General features: G+C 37.9%; 1 protein-coding gene across 2 annotated transcripts; it reads left to right on the forward strand.

The window, feature by feature from the left end:
- Nucleotides 1-5764: 5764 nt before the first annotated feature.
- On the forward strand, nt 5765-8733 carry LOC102788213 (aquaporin-4-like). 2 transcript variants are annotated; one of them, XM_006786443.3, is made up of 5 exons: nt 5765-5856; nt 6453-6870; nt 7005-7169; nt 7765-7845; nt 8426-8733. In XM_006786443.3, exons 1-5 carry the CDS (start codon nt 5765-5767, stop codon nt 8648-8650), a joined length of 981 nt encoding a protein of 326 aa, XP_006786506.2. In that variant the 3' UTR covers nt 8651-8733. The 2 variants fall into 2 exon arrangements, with proteins under 2 accessions (XP_006786506.2, XP_006786507.2); XM_006786444.3 differs by having other exon boundaries at nt 5790-6009.
- Nucleotides 8734-18720: the final 9987 nt, after the last annotated feature.

The following is an 18720-nucleotide window of genomic DNA, read 5'->3' on the forward strand; positions in this document are numbered from 1 at the left end:
GCGTGTGTGCGTGTGTGTGTGTGTGTGGTCAAAGTTCAAAAGATTTTATCTGAATTATTTATATTGCAACTCAGTGACACATTAACACAGATAACACCAGAGAGACAGACATGAGAAGAGAGATGAAGAGGAGAGGTTGTCAGTTGTTACTTTTAACTGAATTTTATCTTAAAGTCGTACTATGTTAACAAAATCCTGTAACATATTTTGATAAAGTGTGTATGTTTTTCTTTCTTTTCCTTTGTTAAAGAAGCATTGTGTTTTATCGTTACATTCTCACATGTTACTGTATGTCAAAGTCACCTCTACTTTGTTGTTGGCCTTTTTGTTAGTTGTTAGGGTTCAGAATTTGTGTGTTGGCCTGTGAAGGATCTTTAAGACAAATACTAACACATGAATTATATTAACACAAATTTTGGGGAAAGTCCTTCTAGAGCAAGGTCACTTACATGGTCACTGAATGCATCATTAGGTTTGGTCTGACAAAATTGTATTGTTACATGTGCAGTACAAGTAAATCATTGTAGATGTGCACTCAGGGCTCACACACTACTCCATCTCAATGCCACCAGCATCTAGCTGGGGATCATAGTTGGGGGGTAAAGTGGGACAGACTACCTAAGAACCTATTTCTAAGTAATAATCAAAGTAAACAATTAAATTGTCTGACTAATTCAGCTGAACGACTAGACTTGATTCCTAAAGTAAGTGGAGGTTCTCTGATGCCACTTTTATCCCTTACAAATAATATAAAATGGTTTAGTCCATGCCGCACTTAGACTCTTCACCGGATAGATAATTTATGTGACCGCTAATGCGTATCTAGTCTATGTCTCTCACCAACAAAGCAAATTCAGATATTAAAAAAAAAAAACACTGAAAGAAGAGAAAGAAAACGTAAACAGTTGTTAACAACCTTCATAGATAATGTGTTAAGAATGGATTAGCTATGGATTAAGTATGAGCAGTTGTTAAAGACAGCAATCCAATCAATGTGACACCGCATTCATCATAATGAGCTATGACACAGCTTAACACTGTGAAACCCTTCATTTCAGAAACAGCCAGGAGAGTGAGGCAGCAGCAGGTCACTCTCCAAATGATGTGACAGAAGATGAGCTCATATCGCAGCAGCTAAAAGATATTCCAAGCAATTATTTGTATCAATAGCAGGTTCAGCTTAAACGTTTACATCGCTGACATCAAGTAGCACCCAGCTTTATTGTAATCTGGACCAGTGGTTCTCAGCCCGTGTGCTGTGACTCTTAAACATTGTTGCGTAACTCTCATGTTCGATAACATGAACACTAACACGAACAAAAAATGGATACGATAAGTCATGTAACTGCAGATAACGTAAATCTAATGTAACCTAATGCATTTTAACATGCAAGTACTGTAGTTCAGCATTACAGTTTTAAAAACATAGTAAGGTTTGGACACATATTTAAGCTTTTGCATATTAACATTACTGGGTAGTACTTTATAATAATGTCACACTATTAATTGATAAGGTATTAAAAACTGCTTAATCTACCATTCATATATAATTAGACAACCTTAATAAGCCATTTATAAATACAGATATATTATTATGCCTATGATTATGACTATGATTAGGATTATTACTAGCAGTGATATAGTAGCACTGATAGCTGTACATAGTCACACCATGTACAGCAGTGATAGCTGTAAATGGCAGAACAGTAACAGTTGGATAAACATATCTGTATTTGTAAAAGTCATATTAAGGAGCAGTAGTGATATAAAAGTGATGACTTAAGCACTTGCCTTATACAGCCTTACTAATGCTTAATAGTGTTATGTTATAATAAAGTGCTAAAGTGCTTTGAAGCTGGATTGAGGATATAAGTACATAAAATTAAAGTTCTGAAACGTTTATTTCCATCTTGTTAAAGTACAGAACATCATATCATGGGGTTGGTTGGATGGTTGCAGTTAACTGACTTACATTAGTTTATGTTAATTAACTAGTGACAGAACTGATAAGTCAGTGCAAAACAAGGGGACCAAAACTAGCAATCAGTCTAAGGGGATCACTTTTTCACTGCCCCGGGCTGCAAAAATTAGTTTTATGTTAAGAAATCAGGATATACTGTCCATGTTCAATTTCTGTCCCAGTAAGTGGTTCCCCGTTGTTTGGCTAGATGCATTAAAATGGAAAAATACACCCGTTAGCCGTAATTTTAATTACCTAATTTTTAGTCTTGTCGAGCACAAATTTGACAATTGTATACATTTTTGCATTCCCACTCACCTAACCATAAAACTACTCATTGTGATTGAGGTCACACAAATTGCAAAGAGAGACTGCAAAGGCTCAATATAAAAACAAAGGAAGGGACTATTTGTACAGTGAGAGCTATATCAGCATCGGCAAAGGTAATGCAAGCATGATAAATATGACATTTGTTTTTCCAAATGCCAAATCTAGCCCACTTCTTTCTAGAGACCTATCATGGAACAGTGATTTGGACAACGGTGTGCATCTGCAGGTGCTTGATGATTTTGAAACACTTGAGCATTTCATCCAGATAAAACAGGAATGTGGACTATATTTGCTTTCATTTCTACAGAAGTAAACATACAATTTATGGTTTTAATGGTCGTTGCACATCTTCTTAAGCTGATAACTTGGATGTGTGTATACCAACAGACTGTCAAACTAGGCCAGTGTTAATGGGGTTAATCCCCAAAACTTTTTGCACAGTGGTCTTGCCTTGTTTAAACAATGAGGTGATGTTCAAAAGGACAAAACAAAGCACTCTTTATTCCTGTTTTGTTAATTTGCTCTTCTCACCCTAAATAACTGAATGAGTTCACTTGAAAAAATATTGTGTGTGAGATCTGTACACATGTTTTTTTATGGTGGAAGTAGATACAGTAGCAAATCTACAATCTAAAAACTAAATTCCAAAAATCAAACTAACAAATTCTAAGATTCATGAAGCATAATGAACCAAAAGTAAAACTGTAAATTATGTATATGATCCTTTTCACAGCTTCATGTTAAGTTATGATCGTAACATTTTTAACTGTTGATAGAATCAGTGTAATTTTGTCTCATTTTAATGTAGATATTTAAGCAGTATTTATGGTATGGTATTTATAGTGTTTATATTTAGTATAATGTATTTTTGTATAAAATCACTTTAGCCAAAACATTTTGCTTGAATAGTTTTTTAACCTGATATACCTTGTTTTCATTCAAGGTATTACAATAATTCCAGTGTAATATCTAAATATGGCAAACTTTTCATAACAAGCTATTTTGGGATTACCATACCTTATTATTGTTGAGGGGTTTTATTGTTTACAACTTTTTAAATGGGCCGTGATAAACGGGTGGACACCTAACGTGACTATAAATGGGCAGTTGCACAGCAAGAATGATTACAGCTTAATATTTGACCTCTCTCACATATGCTGCCTACTATATAAACATATCATTTGAATGCCAACCTAACGTCCTGTAAGAATGTCTGTTAAAGAAACTAAATCAACATGTTTGATGCAAGTGTGTCAATAAACTACAGGAGGAAAGTGCTGCTTTTATGTTTAACGATTACAGCTTAATAGTTTCCCCTGTTTTGTATGCTCTCTGCTTGATAAGCCTGTCATTTGAATGACATCCAGAACTACTGTAAGAATGTCTGTCAGAGAAAGTTAATCAACATGTTTGATTTAGTTGTGTCAATACACTACATCAGTAAAGTACTGCTTTTGTGTTTAGCGATTACAGCTTCATATTTAACCACTGTTAGGTATGCTGTCTGATATGAAGGCTAACATTTGAATGACATACGGAACTACAGTCAGAATTTCTGCTACAGTAACCTACTCAGCATGTCTGTGTTTAACGCTCCCCTGCAATAGTTCAGCTCTGGCAACTTGAAGATTTTCAAGCTGTTTGTCCTTTTTTTCCTTAAATCATTGCAACCAAAGCACCAATGGCTCAACTGCCTTTTCTCACACATGGTCATAAAATGTAAGAAGAAGGTAAGATTATTTGCTTTGGAACATTTCTTTATAGTGCCATACCAGAAATAAAAATAAATTAATAATATAAAACAACAAATTAATTAAAAGCTTGTCTGTATAGAAACGTCTTCAGCTGCTTTTTGAAAGAGTCAGTGGAGTCTGCACAGCGTAAAGACAGTGGAAGAGAATTCCACAACCTCGGTGCCACTGCCTGAAAAGCCTGATCCCCATGTGTTTGGAACTGAGTACGTGGGGCCAAGGGCAACCTCTGACCTGAAGACCTAAGTGCTGGGGAAGAAGCATGAGGTTTCAACAGGTCAGAGATACATTGGGGAGCTTTACCATGTAGAGCCCTAAAAGTTCAAACTGAAATTTTAAATTGAAACCTAAAATTTATTGACAACCAGTGAAGAGAAGCCAAAACAAGAGTAATAATAATAATAGTGATAGCAAAGTAATAGAAGTAGTAAAGGCGCAGAGAAGCCTCCTGTCAGGATTTTTCAGTTTTACTTAATTTAGCATATTTAGAAATTCACTTTTCCTCGACTCAGAGCAACACTCTGCAGTAATGGATGTTTTTCTAACACTTGTTTGAGGTTGGTTTGAATGTTATGACATATTATCAAATGCATGTTAGGGAAATCATTTCTGACAGTGAGGACAGTGAGATAGATAACAGTGAGGAGGAGTGAATAAGAGATGTAGAAGGCAGAAAAAACTTGTCTGGTTGTTACTGAACACATTTAACCCTCCTGTTGTGTTCGTCTCTCAGTAACAGTAGTGATGTTCCTGGGTAAATTTGACCCGGGGCATATTTAAACTGAATAGTTAAATAGTTTTAATAGTGTAAAACTTCTTTGCTTGGATTAATAAGTGTAATCACCATAAAAGATGAAAATCTGCAAACCCTCCTGCATGTTTATATGGCATAGATACTGTTTGGGTCAGTTTGACTCAGCTGTCAAATGAACGTTAAAGATCTCAGAAGTGTCAAATAATATTTGTTTCTTTGCATTTGTGACAAATATGTCACTCCAATTACATACACGCAATTACACGCGCACAGACTCCCTATCCTATTGACTTCATCTGTAAAGTGCAAGAATGTAGATGTTGTTGTGACTTTTGACGGGAACTTTTTCTGTTCCCATGAGCAAACTCCACCTAGTGTGTTGAGTTTGCCTTGTAATCGGAAGGTTGCTGGTTCGAGCCACGGCTTGGACAGTCTCGGCCGTTGTGTCCTTGGGCAAGACACTTCACCCATTGCCTACTGATGGTGGTCAGAGGGCCCGGTGGCGCCAGTGTCCGGCAGCCTCGCCTCTGTCAGTGCATCCCAGGGTGGCTGTGGCTACAATGTAGCTTGCCATCACCAGTGTGTGAATGTGTGTGTGAATGGGTGTGTGAATGGGTGGGTGACAGGTTGTGCAAAGCGCTTTGGGGTTCTTAGGGACTAGAAAAAGCGCTATACAAATACAGGCCATTTACCATCTAACACTTCTGGGTCATTAACAGATGAAGTTGAGTGAGTGATTTATTTTATTATTTTTTATTTGACTTTGCACCTTAAAAAATAATCATTTGTAAATATTCTTCTTACTCCTGCAAGTTTTCAAAGCTCCAATATGAATACGATTTGACACTGAATGAGTAAATGTGAGAGATATTGTTTGCTCAGCAGGCAAATCTCTTGACTCCTCCTCCTGAGCAGGATGTTTAATTCCTGTGAGGGGATGCTCGGGTAGTAACCTAATAAAGCTGCTGGATGCAATCCCAGGGCACAATGAGTGGATCATGCTCATCTGACAGACCTGCTTTCTCCAACAACCCTGCGCATGCACGACCTGCTGCTCCTCTGTAAGTACTGCAGGTCACAGCAATTACAACTTGTACAGTAGATAAAATGAAGAGTCAAGTGTCTCTGCTGGTTGAAAAGATCATCAGGACGCATGAATGAAATATATTTCACATTATGGGGACAAGGAGAGAGAGAATACATTATTGCTTTCGGTAAGTTTTAGATTTTTGTTTGTATTTTTTTTTTCAAAGTTATTGTTTGTTGTCCTGCAGGTTTGCAGGTCTTATATTGTTTTTTGAACGTACATTTTTGATTTGCAGATATTTGAATTTGTACAAAACAGATTCCTTTTAGCATTAATACTCAAACGATGTACAGTCTTTCCTCATCCTGGTTAAAGTCCACTGAGTAGCAGCAATTAAAAGTTGTATGCTTTGACTCTAAGAATGATAATTTGCCCTTATGCACAATGTTTAAAGAATGTTCTCAATTGCATTTTGTCATGGAAAAGTCACTTGCTTAAATCCCTAGTGGAGTTATAAATGTTTTGCCCAAAGGCAGCTGCTCTGATAGGGTTCAGTACAATTCCAGCCACATGCACACACTAGGAATCCACAAGTAGGCTAATCATTTTTCTCATTATTCTTTTTGCCAGGAGGTTGCTGTCCTGGTGTAACTGTCAGAACATAATGGTGGCATTTAAAGGGATCTGGACCAAGGACTTCTGGAGGGCTGTGTCTGGAGAATACCTAGCCACACTCATCTTTGTCCTTCTTGGCCTGGGCTCCACCATCAACTGGGCTGCAGGGGAGGAGAAGCCTCCGCCAGCTGACCTAGTCCTTATCTCTCTGTGCTTTGGCCTTAGTATTGCCACTATGGTGCAATGCTTTGGCCACATCAGTGGTGGACACATTAACCCTGCAGTCACTGCAGCTATGGTTGTAACTAGAAAACTGAGCCTGGCAAAGGCTGTGTTCTATGTGGCAGCTCAGTGCCTGGGAGCTATTACAGGAGCTGGGATTCTCTACTTAGTCACACCTACTGCTGTCAGAGGGTCCTTTGGTGTGACCACAGTAAGAATTTGGTTGTTATTTATGGTTATGATAAATGTAAAATAGGTTTTTAGTATTGTTCCTATTGTTTCTTTTCATCATTTGTTTCCCAACCGCATCATTTCCTAAAAAGGTATTCTGATTCTGAATCCTAGGTGAATTCCACCATATCAGTGGGACACGGCTTTCTTGTGGAGCTCCTGATCACATTTGAACTGGTTTTTACCGTCTTCGCCACCTGTGATCCCAAACGCACAGACTTAGGTGGTTCTGCAAGCCTGGCTATTGGCATTGCTGTAGTGATAGGGCACTTATTTGCAGTAAGTAGCTTTCAGCAAGTTAAATAAATACATATAGATAGAAATAATGTCACATTCACAGGAATTGTATATTCAGATCACTTATACATAAAAAATTTAACTACATCAAAGCCTTAGAAATTTTCTGCAAACACATCTACATATCAGCTGACTCATCTAGTACTCCTACAACTAGCAGTGAAACAGATTTAAAGATTAACCTGAAGCTCACATTACATTCCCAAATGAAAGAATTTCAGAGCAAGTTCTTTTCCAAGTGCAAGCTTTTTCAGTGGAAAAAGAGCAGGTGGATCAAGCATCTATTCGTGAATGTGTGATACTCACGCTTGTCAGTGTTCACACCCACATGCGCTTCTTTATTGGAGGTTGCCATCGCATGGCAACCAATCTCTGGGGGCTTCCTGAAACCTGCAGAGAAAATAAATGCACAGGGAAACAGATATCATCTCTCACACCGCACAACTGATTTCTCATTTGGGCTGTTTAGTAAATGCATCATACAAATATATATATATATATATATATAAATATAATATGCAAATTTATGATGTACAGTCCTTTTAGACTAAAATCAGTGTTATTATCCATATTGCAGATCCCATATACAGGAGCCAGCATGAACCCTGCCCGTTCTTTTGGTCCTGCAATGGTCACACTTAACTTCGAGAACCACTGGGTGAGAGATCCTTCTGTATAACGTTATTCTTACTTTAAGGAGTTTGTGCAGGCGAAATTTAATTCAGCATTTCTTCCCTGTTATAGCAGAGAAAGGTCAGTCTTTCTGTGTGGAATTTACATGTTATGCATGACAAATATACAGTATAAACATCCTTTTTAGGTGAGAACTGTCTCTTTAAGTTGGTTCAATAAAAAAAAAAGCCTCAACTGAGGGTGACTAGTTAGTTGTGAGTTTTAGAAATGCTGAACTGAGATCAATGAAGAGCTAATCCTAATTGAATGAGTTGAGTGAACCCTTGCCAGACCATTTATTTAACTCATCATAGCCTTCAAGGCATCAAGTCACAGTTTATTAATGTGTAATTATTTGCTAATTAAAATAATTTGCCTAGCGACATAAAAATTGGGTGTTCCCTTTCTCCATGATGTGAATGACACCAAGTGTAACTCGTTCTCACTGTGTCTGCCGTCATATTCAGAAGTCACTTCAGCCTGCAGACACAAAACTTACCTACCTCTAACAAGGCACCGATTAACCAATTGACTAATTAAGGTGTTTGCCTTGCTGCTTGTGTTAGGTCTACTGGGTGGGACCTATTCTCGGAGGTATCTTGGCTGCTGGTTTGTATGAGTACCTGTACTGCCCCGACCCTGAGATAAAGAAGAGGATGAAACAAGTCTTCAAGAAGGACCCATCAGGGAAATACAGGGAAGTGGAGGCAGGGGACATTGCTGTCAAGCCCGGCTCCATCCATAACATCAACGTGGAGAAAGCTGATGTTATGTTAACAGGAGAAGTATGACTATCACGTGCACTGGAAATGGAGACTAATTTGTAGAGCACAATCACAATCAAACTTTGGGGTTATCCAACTTAAGACTGCCCCCCCCACACACACACACACACACACACACACACACACACAACCCCCTCCCCCTCTAAAGACTGTGTCTTTAAAACAGGAAAAAAAAAATTCTGTCTGTGACACACCCAAACTGCACTGCTTTTATTGTCATAAAGCTTGCGTGATGCTATGCCTCAGCATCTTTACCGTCTATAAATGATTTAGCAACAGTGTTGGCATGTGGCATACATTGTACAGCCCACAGTACATGAAGTTAAGGAAATGTGGGTAGGGTCAACCAATTATGTGAGGTCATCACAGTGAATTGGAGACGTGAAGAAGAAAATGCAGCCTTGTTATTTTTGGATTAGTGTCACATTTGGTCCTCATACTTTATATGTAATTAAAAGTAGAAAAGTAGAGGCTTTTCTTGTAATCATTAATCACATTACAGATCCCAAGCAAAGTAAGACAGCTCTGACAAGCATTATTATCAGAGCCAGAGCTGTGTTACAGTGCTCTCTATTTTCAGTGCATTAAGTTGGAGAAAAATAAACACAGCTCATTTTATTTGAAACACAATGTCTTTTGTTTGTTTTTTTGTTAAATAAAAATCAAACTCCACTTTTTGCTGTTTATTTTTATCATTTTCCATTTCGTAAAAATGTCATATTTATTAAATATTTTTGTTGTTTTTTGTTTTATAGATCTATATTCTTGTAAGTGTTTGCTTGGCTATATATCATATCTTCTCTTTCTTTATAGGATAATTGGCTAATCTATGTTTATGTTCAAGTATTATTCAGTTATTGTGCTCGCAATCTGGAACATGTAAAACTGTGAAGTTGCAATAATAAAACCTTCTACTACTCAGTTATCATTAATAATTCATCTTTCTTAATATTTCAAAACACTACAGCCTCCATAAGAAAACTAGTAATGATACCTATATGTTGTTGTTTTTTTGTTATCCATTCCTCTTGGCTCACTGCTTTCTTATGGTAGGTGGTAGACTCCGGGGAAAAGATAAGTCCAGATCACTGATGTATTGGCTCATCTACACATGGTTAATGCCTCCCTGTGGCCCAATAACTGTCTAGGATGTGTGTTCCTTGTGAGTTAAGTCGCTGAGAATATCTCCAAGTAATCTCATTTCATCAACAGAGCACAGGAAATGATAACGCTTCTGAAAGGAAATAGAGGTGATCTATTATAGGAATTTTTTTTCTTAACTGAAAAAAAAAACCCCACAAAAAAATGGGTGCTATCTCATCTTTTTCTACAACATGGAGGAAATGATCAGCCCCACTGATTGTGTTGCATCCACTGAATTTGTCTACATGGTGCAACTAGATTGCATTTGCAAAGTGAAAATACAAGTATGAGTCAGATACTGACTCAAAACTGTTTTTACTCCCATATTGATAGGATCATACCAAAGTCACTGGTTCAGCACAACCTTTATATGGGACAACAGCATCATCTACTGGCCGTGGTGTGAGAAGGGTTCCCTTTTGCATTTCTCCAGGGGAGGGCAGCCACGAGCTTTTAAAGGACAGGTTACGCTGCCGTAGTCTGTAGACCGTTCGTTTTTTCACAACTCTATATTTAAATCGATCTAGATCATCAAATGCAAAGTAAACAGCAGTATTAGGTCTCGTGCAGCCCCCGTATTAGTACAACAAGAGTCCCAGTAAGTTAATAATGATTTTTTTGTATTACAAGTTTAAAAATTGATTTAGTTATAGTATTTATTTATTGTGTGCATTTAAGAATGAATGGTAACACTTTTTGTGTTACCATCAGTAATAAATATAGAGGGGTAATGAGGCGGAAACAAGAAGGTAATAATGTAGAAATAGCAAGTTATTACCACTTAATTTCCAAAGTAGTGCCTAGGTAACTCTTTTTCTCACCACCCATTATAGCTGAGTAATATGAAAATACTAAAATTTGTACAACTGGGTATAACTAGAATATAATTAGTAATAGTATAATAATATCCTGGTAACAAAACAATAACCTGATAATAATAAAATGGTAATATGTATGCATTAGAATTTGTATATGCTGACTTTTGATAGCAACATCACAATAATAAGTTTAAATTGATTAACATTTGAAGATAGTATTACTATATTATAATGCTGGAATCAATACTACCTTATGTCCTCGGCATTCTTCTGTTTTTTTTAATTAACAATGCAAAAATGATGCTTCATGTTGTGGTTATTACCTGAGAACACATGCAGTAGTTTCTGTGTAATAGCCAAGAGCAATGCTGCAAACCCCAAGTGACAATTTTCAACTAATTCCATGTTAGTGTCCCATTAAAGCAAACTTTAAGAAATTTGATGAGTACCTGCAGATATGTGGTCGTTTATGTGTTTACAACTAGAAATCAGGCACAGAAATATCCATACTAGTCCAGCTCAAACTTTTTGAACTTTGCTTTAACTGGTTATTAATGTGGAATTAGACAGAAAGGGAAAAGGTTTGATTTTGAAGTCTTGCCCCCTATTTATTACACAGAAACTACAACAAATGTTTCCAAGTAAAAAGCCACAAGATTAAATATGTTTTCATCGTTTTAGTAAAAAAAAGAATGCATTAGATATACCAGCATTATAATGTGGTAATAATACACTAATGTTTAAAGCATCAATAATATTGCCTTATGCTGCTAGCAGGTTATTATATTGTTACCAATATATTACTATAGTGTCACTAATTGATTTGTTTCTACATTGTTACCTGTGGTTTCTGGCTTTTTATTACCCGATTACATAGATTTCAGCATAGCATCATTCATCATTACTTGGATAGTAGTCGATATTAATTTGGTAATTAAGTGGTAATAACTTGCTTTTCTATATTAGTACCTTCTTGTTTCCGCTGTGTTGTCTTGTGTTGTGTTGTTGCTGCTGTATTGTCCTACTATTACTATAACTGAACTGTAACTGTAACTGAACTGTATAGAATGTGCTACGAAATTAACTCCAACTGTGACTCTTCCGATACTGTTGTGTACTGGAGTTGAGCATTTACAGCACCATCCTTTACCTGCTTGCATGGGGCTATGTCCCTTAAGGCTTCAGTATTTTGAGTCCAGCACCCTTTCATTTATATAGCACAAACCAATGAGTATGTAAATCTGATGTTTTATGCACTGTCTGTTTCCTCTCAAGACAGACGATGAGAAATTGATCGTTGGTTGGTTTGGATTTATTGGCCCCACTCATCTTCAACTTACATTGAAGAAGACAGGTGACATTTTCCTGATGAATATTTGTGACCTGAAAGTATATGTGACTTTTGTTTCCATACACAGACATTGACTCTTAGATAAATGCGGGACTATTGGAAATTAACAGACAGGAAGCCATTCTCATCAAATGCCCGAGCTATACATGTTTTTATGCCAGAGTACCCAGAGACACCATACAGACTCTACACAAAGGATGCCAGCCAGCTGGAGGATTTGAACCCAGGAACTTCTTATTGTGACACAACAGTGTTTACCATTGCACTACAACGCCTCACGAAAGTATATCAAACAAATATATCCACTCTGTGTTGACAAACTTTCAAAAGTTTGCCTCAGACACCTCAATTAGGAAAAGCTAATAAAAAGTGATAGCAAATAATACACCAACATTTTTTTCAGCTGTTGTTTGTGAACATCTTGAATGGCTTGTCAGCAAGATGTTGAACAGAAAACTGATAACGCATGGCTAGCCCTCATCGCGTCTGCTTCCATGCGTCATTAATTTGCATTCACATTCAAATACCAACAATGGCTATATGATGGGAATATTGTTATACCCAAAGATTCATTTGCACATCACATAGATGCCAGCAAATTATATTTCAAAGTGCACCCCGTCCTTATCTAATTGAAAACAGACCAATTTCTTGCGACCTCAGATTCCCCGTTCCCAGCATAGAATAGAAAGGGCAAAAGATAAAACATACACCTTAAAGATCATTAGCAATTAATATTTGGGGATTCGTGAAGAAAAACAGCGTTAAACACTTGTTTAATAATTCATACTATAAACAAGAAAGTCTCCCACTTCCTTAATAATTTAGACGTAAGCTAATGTTGATTTATTCAGGAAGGTCTCTGCCACCAGCACTGCCTGGAGTGCCCAAATTTGAATTAAAGTAGGACAGTAGCAGGCGAGTCTGTAATAACATTTGTATAATTTTATTATTGCTCTGGGCTCAGTTCATTTCCTCCTCCAGTAGCTGCGTGAAATTGTTTGATTCTGGAAACTGCCTTGAGTCTGCGGCTCTGGGGTTGGAGGGTGGTACAGGAACAGGAAGGCATGCGACACTCTCTCTGTCTGATGCTGTCAGAAACATAAACACAGACACACACCTACGCGCACACACACAAATCTCCACGTACATGTACATACACACGTGCTGAAATGGAGCGAGAGAGAGAGAAATAACTTTGTTATTCTGGGTTTTGTAATACTGTTACATTGGCTCACTTAATAACTCAAGCTGTCTAGAGGATATGATTGATATTCTCACTCACCTTGTCACTTATGATAAATATTATGCTGCATTTATGTGAGATGGCTAGGAAGTGGAATAACTCGTTCATTACATTATCATATCACACAAATATGAGAGTTTGTGTTTATGTCCCTTTCTAGCAGGGAGATTGTCATTTCTTCCTAATATTAGTCAAAGAAAGTCAAGCAAAAAATGTTTCTGTGCAAAAGAGTTTGTTTGTAAAGCGGCTAATCTGATGACAGCCCAGCTTTTTTGGTAACTTTACCACTTGGAAAGCTTTAATTTTATTTGGCCCATGAGGAAGAATTAAACTCCATAATTATTTGGGGGGGTTTGCTAGGCTATCAACTCTTATCATGTGATTTCTAGTTTGTGTTGTTCTACTACAACTATATTGTGATTTTGTTTACCAATGATAGGACTATCATTTCCAAAATGGTAATTTAGAAAACTCTGATTACTCTAACACAAACAATCAAGTTTGGGAGGTATTAGCTCATGTAACACACACCTGAGACCCCAATGGCTTTGACACAGGAAGGGAGGGTGGAGAAGTTCTGATTGGTTTCCTCGGGGCTCTGCTTCCAACTTCCCACCCGCACACATTCCCTCACTCCTCCCCGTCCTCCCCCTTCAATTCCTTTATGCAGAGCAGCCCAAACTGCAGTTTGATGAAACACATTTGTTTGACTTAACTCTTGCCTCCCCATCATGGCTAAATCTCGAAGGCCTGTCGTTGTAATGTGGCCCAACAGCAATTGGGTTAATGAGAGGATATATGTACAAGTGTGGGACTTGACCGGAGGAGCTGTTTTCCATTTGGGTTTGGTCTGCTCATGTTATTAGGGAAACCTTTATTATTGTTGCCCTCTAGTGGGAACCATATAATAGGATTACATTTTATTAGAGCCTCCCAGCATTACCCAAGCAGCCCCCTCCTCTTGTCTCTCTTCCCCACATAGTAGTGTCACTGACTTCTGTCCACTGTGGGTGGGAAGGGTACATTTGGGGCTGCGAGGAAAGCCAACAAGTGGGGAAACCGATGACACCACAGAGTTGAGATCTCTATTGTTCCTCAGTTACTGAAAAAGAAACTCGCTGTGGTAAAATCTTAATTTTTGCATAACAAACTTGAACAATCTCATGAACATAACAGACTCTGTCATGTTTTGTTTAATGTAGGCTAATAATCAGTGGTTACACTGGTCAGGGCTCTATCTCATCACTCTTCTGCCACATCATAGCTGATATATTGTTACAATTCTCTGTCTTAATATTTTTACACATTACTATATTACATTTTGTCTAAGACCATTAGCTCTAATAGCTCTAGCTAATTGCAGCTGAGGGGTATAAGAAAGGGGTTCCAGTTCTACTTGCCGTGGTTTCCCCCCCCTTTTGTTAGTCAGATGATGCAGGTGATGTGATAGATGCAAGCTACCTATCCCTAGGAAGTGGGAGAAATTATTCAAAAGTCGAAATGGAAATCTGGCAGGGGCCATCCTGAAGCTATTATATTAGGTCTGAAATATTCCACATGATGTCTTACCAGATATCTACTGTGGATGGCATAACATTAGAGTACTACCAGAGACTAGAAAGAGAGGTCGTATTTCTCCCATATTAACTTCTCTCTGTTGGCTCAATGTTAAGTCAAGAATTGTATTTCAAATCCTTTTCCTCACAAATTCCTGAATGATCAGGCCGCATCATATATTAAATACCTCATAGTATCATATTAGTTCAATAGAGCACTTTGGTCTCAGAGTACAGGCTTACTCTTGGTTCCTAAAGTAGGTCCAAAAGTACAATGAGAGACAGAGCCTTCAGCTATCTCCTGTGGAACCAGCTTCCAGTTTGGGAGACAGACACACTCTCTATTTCATACTTTCCTTTTTCATAAAGCTTATAGTTAGATGATCCTGTTCGTGAACCACCCTTTGGCTATGCTGCTGTAGGCTCAGGCTGCTTGGGGACTTCCCATGATGAACTGAGCATTTCTCCTCCACTCCTGTCTTTTTACTCCCCATGCCACAATTGTTCATTTTTTCTCTACTCCCACCTCCTTCATAGTGTGTGTTTTACCCTATTTGGGGTCTCCATGTATTCCTATTTTCTGTCTTCTTTTTCTCCTCAGCCTTCAACCAAGGGGAGCAGATGGCTGCACCTCCCTAAGACAGGGTTTTTTTTTTCCTGTTAAAAGTAAAGTTCTTCCTTCCCACCACTGCCAAATGCTTGTTCATAGGGAGTCATCTGACTGTTGTGAAATTCTCTCTAGTATTAAACAGTCTTTACCTGAACATAAAGCAAACTTGACCTGTTGTTGTGAAGTGGCACTCTAAAAATATAGCTTAGCTGAAATAAAATAAGATTAAACTTAATTGTGTAACTGGAATTAAACTGTTAAAAAAGTCTGCTTAAATTACAAACGTCTCTCTTTTTACTAAATGCCCTTTACCAAGCTTTGGGCCTAGCTGAAATAATCCAGTATGGGCAGCTTGTAAGCTCAAACTCAATTTAACCTTCCACGCTAGCATGGTTTGAACAGAATATCATAGCAAGTAAAACAGGCTGTTAATGCAAGATATTCTGAACTATAGTTTTAGTATTGTTTGTGTATATTTTGCTAGAATGTATAATATAAATTAATAATTCATTACTATAATTTTCTTTAAAATGATATTGATGCATATTACTGTCTCCTACTTATGATAGCCTGACACCATTATTCCTGTGTGCTAACACACTAGAGTGTGCACTTATAGAAAGGTGTGTTTTCACACTACAAGCAGTGAGCATCAGACCCTACAGTTATTTATGTACAGTCTGGCACATGCTCTCTATCATAAGCCTATTCTTTATAGTTTGTTTTTGGATTCAAATCCAGGAAGAAGTATGTATGAACACATATTTGTTACTGCGGGGAATTTGTGGCAACCCTGTAACAAGATCTACACATACTACAAATCCCAGTTTCACCCCTCGTAACAGCCCCACAGCAACACCGAGGGAGGCACATGTACATGCAAACTCAAAAGAGTTTGCATACTGAAAGTTTCTATTGAAGGGAGTGAACAAAGGCTCAACTATTATGCAGACACTTGTTTCTTGTCTTTTTCTGTTTGCTATTACTAATTGAATAAAAGAGCTTCTGTTATACGATTACTATAATTCATGTTTAGCCTTTCAAAGCCTGATGTGACTTGGACTATATTATGGCAAAGGAGAGGTTCTCCAAAGCTAAATTTCATTGTGGCAAAGATAATACTGTATTTGATGAACAGGTCTGGCCTCAAACTGTGCAACCCTGCGGGGCAGACTGAGTCAGGAGCTACAGCAGCTTCAGCACTTTCCCTTATCCATCCCACTCCCTTACATAACCACAGGCCATGAGAGGGGTGTGGCGGGTAAAGCAGCAATTATTAACTTGTTCTCAGGCAAAACCAACATCTCTTTTAGTCAACACTGAATTGCAAAGAGAAGAGAGCAGAGTTTGGGTGGGTGCAGGGGTAGGGGGGAGTGTCATATGTGTAGGTAATAAAATATATATGCAGAAGGCATGGAGGTCGCTTAAAAGTTATATAAATTATCACTTTGTCCAGAACAGAAACTTATGGGATAATAATAATAAATGTTGAAATGCAGTGTAGCTGTGGCACAATTAAATAATCATACAGTAAACAAGCTGACTCTAATCTAAATGTTACACACCAGTACTATTTGAAGTTTGCAATCTTTAGCCACCATAAGGCAGTAGTTATTCTAGCAAGTTAGGGTGCAATTAGGAAAAGTCTAAAGAAAAGCTTTCCTGGACTTCTAATGCTTATTGAACTTCCTCTTTCAAAACTTACTCTCACTAAGTGTTAACAGCAGAGACCGATTGTCATACAAGTAATTACACCTAGTGTTTCTGAGACAATACTGTAGTCCGTTAAAAAAAATAAATAAATAAATAAAAAAAAGAAAAGAAAAATTCCAGCAGGCGGAGTGAGTTTTCCAGGCTTCCTCTCTCCTTTCTCCAGTGAGAGCATTTATAACCCTATGATGTCATTCAGGTTCGGCAGTTTCTGTTTGGGGCAAATTTAACATCTGCAACCAATCTGGATAATTTGTCCACCAAAACGTGGTACAGCCAGTGAGTGCAGGCCTGCTGTTGCTGCCATTATTTAGGTCTAAATCCAAGTTGAATACCTGCCGTTCACAGGGACATTGGAACAATTGCTTAGGTTCCTTTTTTTGGCAACCAACACTGCACTCATTCAGCAGTCCACCCTGGTTAGTTTCATGATACGCGTTTTGAATGCTTTGAAGTTCATATTAAAAATAGCTTCACTCGTGCAGAAAAAATGACACATGGAATTTCTATAAAGGTTGTTCATTCTTATGGCATCATGGCTGACACCTGATTCTTGAAGTATTGTGGCCCAAACCAGCAACCTGTGGAAAAAGTAACCTCATCTTAACAACGTGCTGGTCAAAAAGTGGAAAATTTCATGGCCGAATTGGACGGTTCATCCTCAAAAGGCGATTTTGTTTGTAATTTATAAAAGATCTGAGGACAATACTTTCCTGATGAAAAGAGCTGAAATGTGTTTTCACATGGTTCAGTCCATCAGTCCCTAGTGACGTGGCATTGTTTCTCCACTGTTGCTTGAACTTCAAAACGAGCTTGGATTCAGTTTTGTCTCTACGTGAACATTAGGCTACATGGCATGTTTATAAATATTTAGTTTAAATTGATGTCTTATCCATCTTTTTTTTCTCTCTGGTTTCTCTGCTTTTTATGTTGGGTAAAGTTACACTAACAGCTTTGCTTTCATATAAGAAAGTTTGTGTTCTGTCCAGTAGGGGGCGCAGGAGATATTTCAGCCTTCCTTCATAGTGTATGGTATGGGGATAACTATTAAGAATCTAAAGGAATAACTGTCAACCCTGTGCCCACATGTGCACAAAACAGCACTCTTAACTCGGAAAGAATAATTATGCCTGTTGACTTGTAACTTTGAACATGTAATTCCTTTACTGTTTGCATCCCCAAAGTAATTCTAAAAGCCTCAGAAGTGCCTCAATCTTCCTGAAATCATGCATGGTTGAACATTTGAAATGAGCTCGCACATCACCCTCGGGCACTGATTCAGACTTGATTGAGGCAAGGCAAGCTGCAAGTGCTTATTTATACAACTGGTCTACGTCATTTGGAGGTTGTCCAAAGGGAGGAAAGAGACTGAAAAGATCACAAAGACCAAACTCGAGTGAGAATTTCATTTAAGCACATTCTATTAATTTCGTTGATTCAAGGTTAATCAACAAGTTGTCAGGGAGCACATGCTGCGTGTATACGTTAAAGAAGCAAACTAGTCAGGTTAGATGTCTGAAAAGTAAGGGGGAGAAAAAAAAATCAAAGGACTCCACCAACAATCTATATAATTATCATCATCTGCTGCCTTTCCTCCCTGGCAGAAAAACACTCCATCCATTTGTAGAAATCGCCCGGGGGA

This window comes from Neolamprologus brichardi, chromosome 18 (assembly GCF_056152115.1).
Source record: "Neolamprologus brichardi isolate AB-2024 chromosome 18, ASM5615211v1, whole genome shotgun sequence".
NCBI classification, from domain to species: domain Eukaryota; kingdom Metazoa; phylum Chordata; class Actinopteri; order Cichliformes; family Cichlidae; genus Neolamprologus; species Neolamprologus brichardi.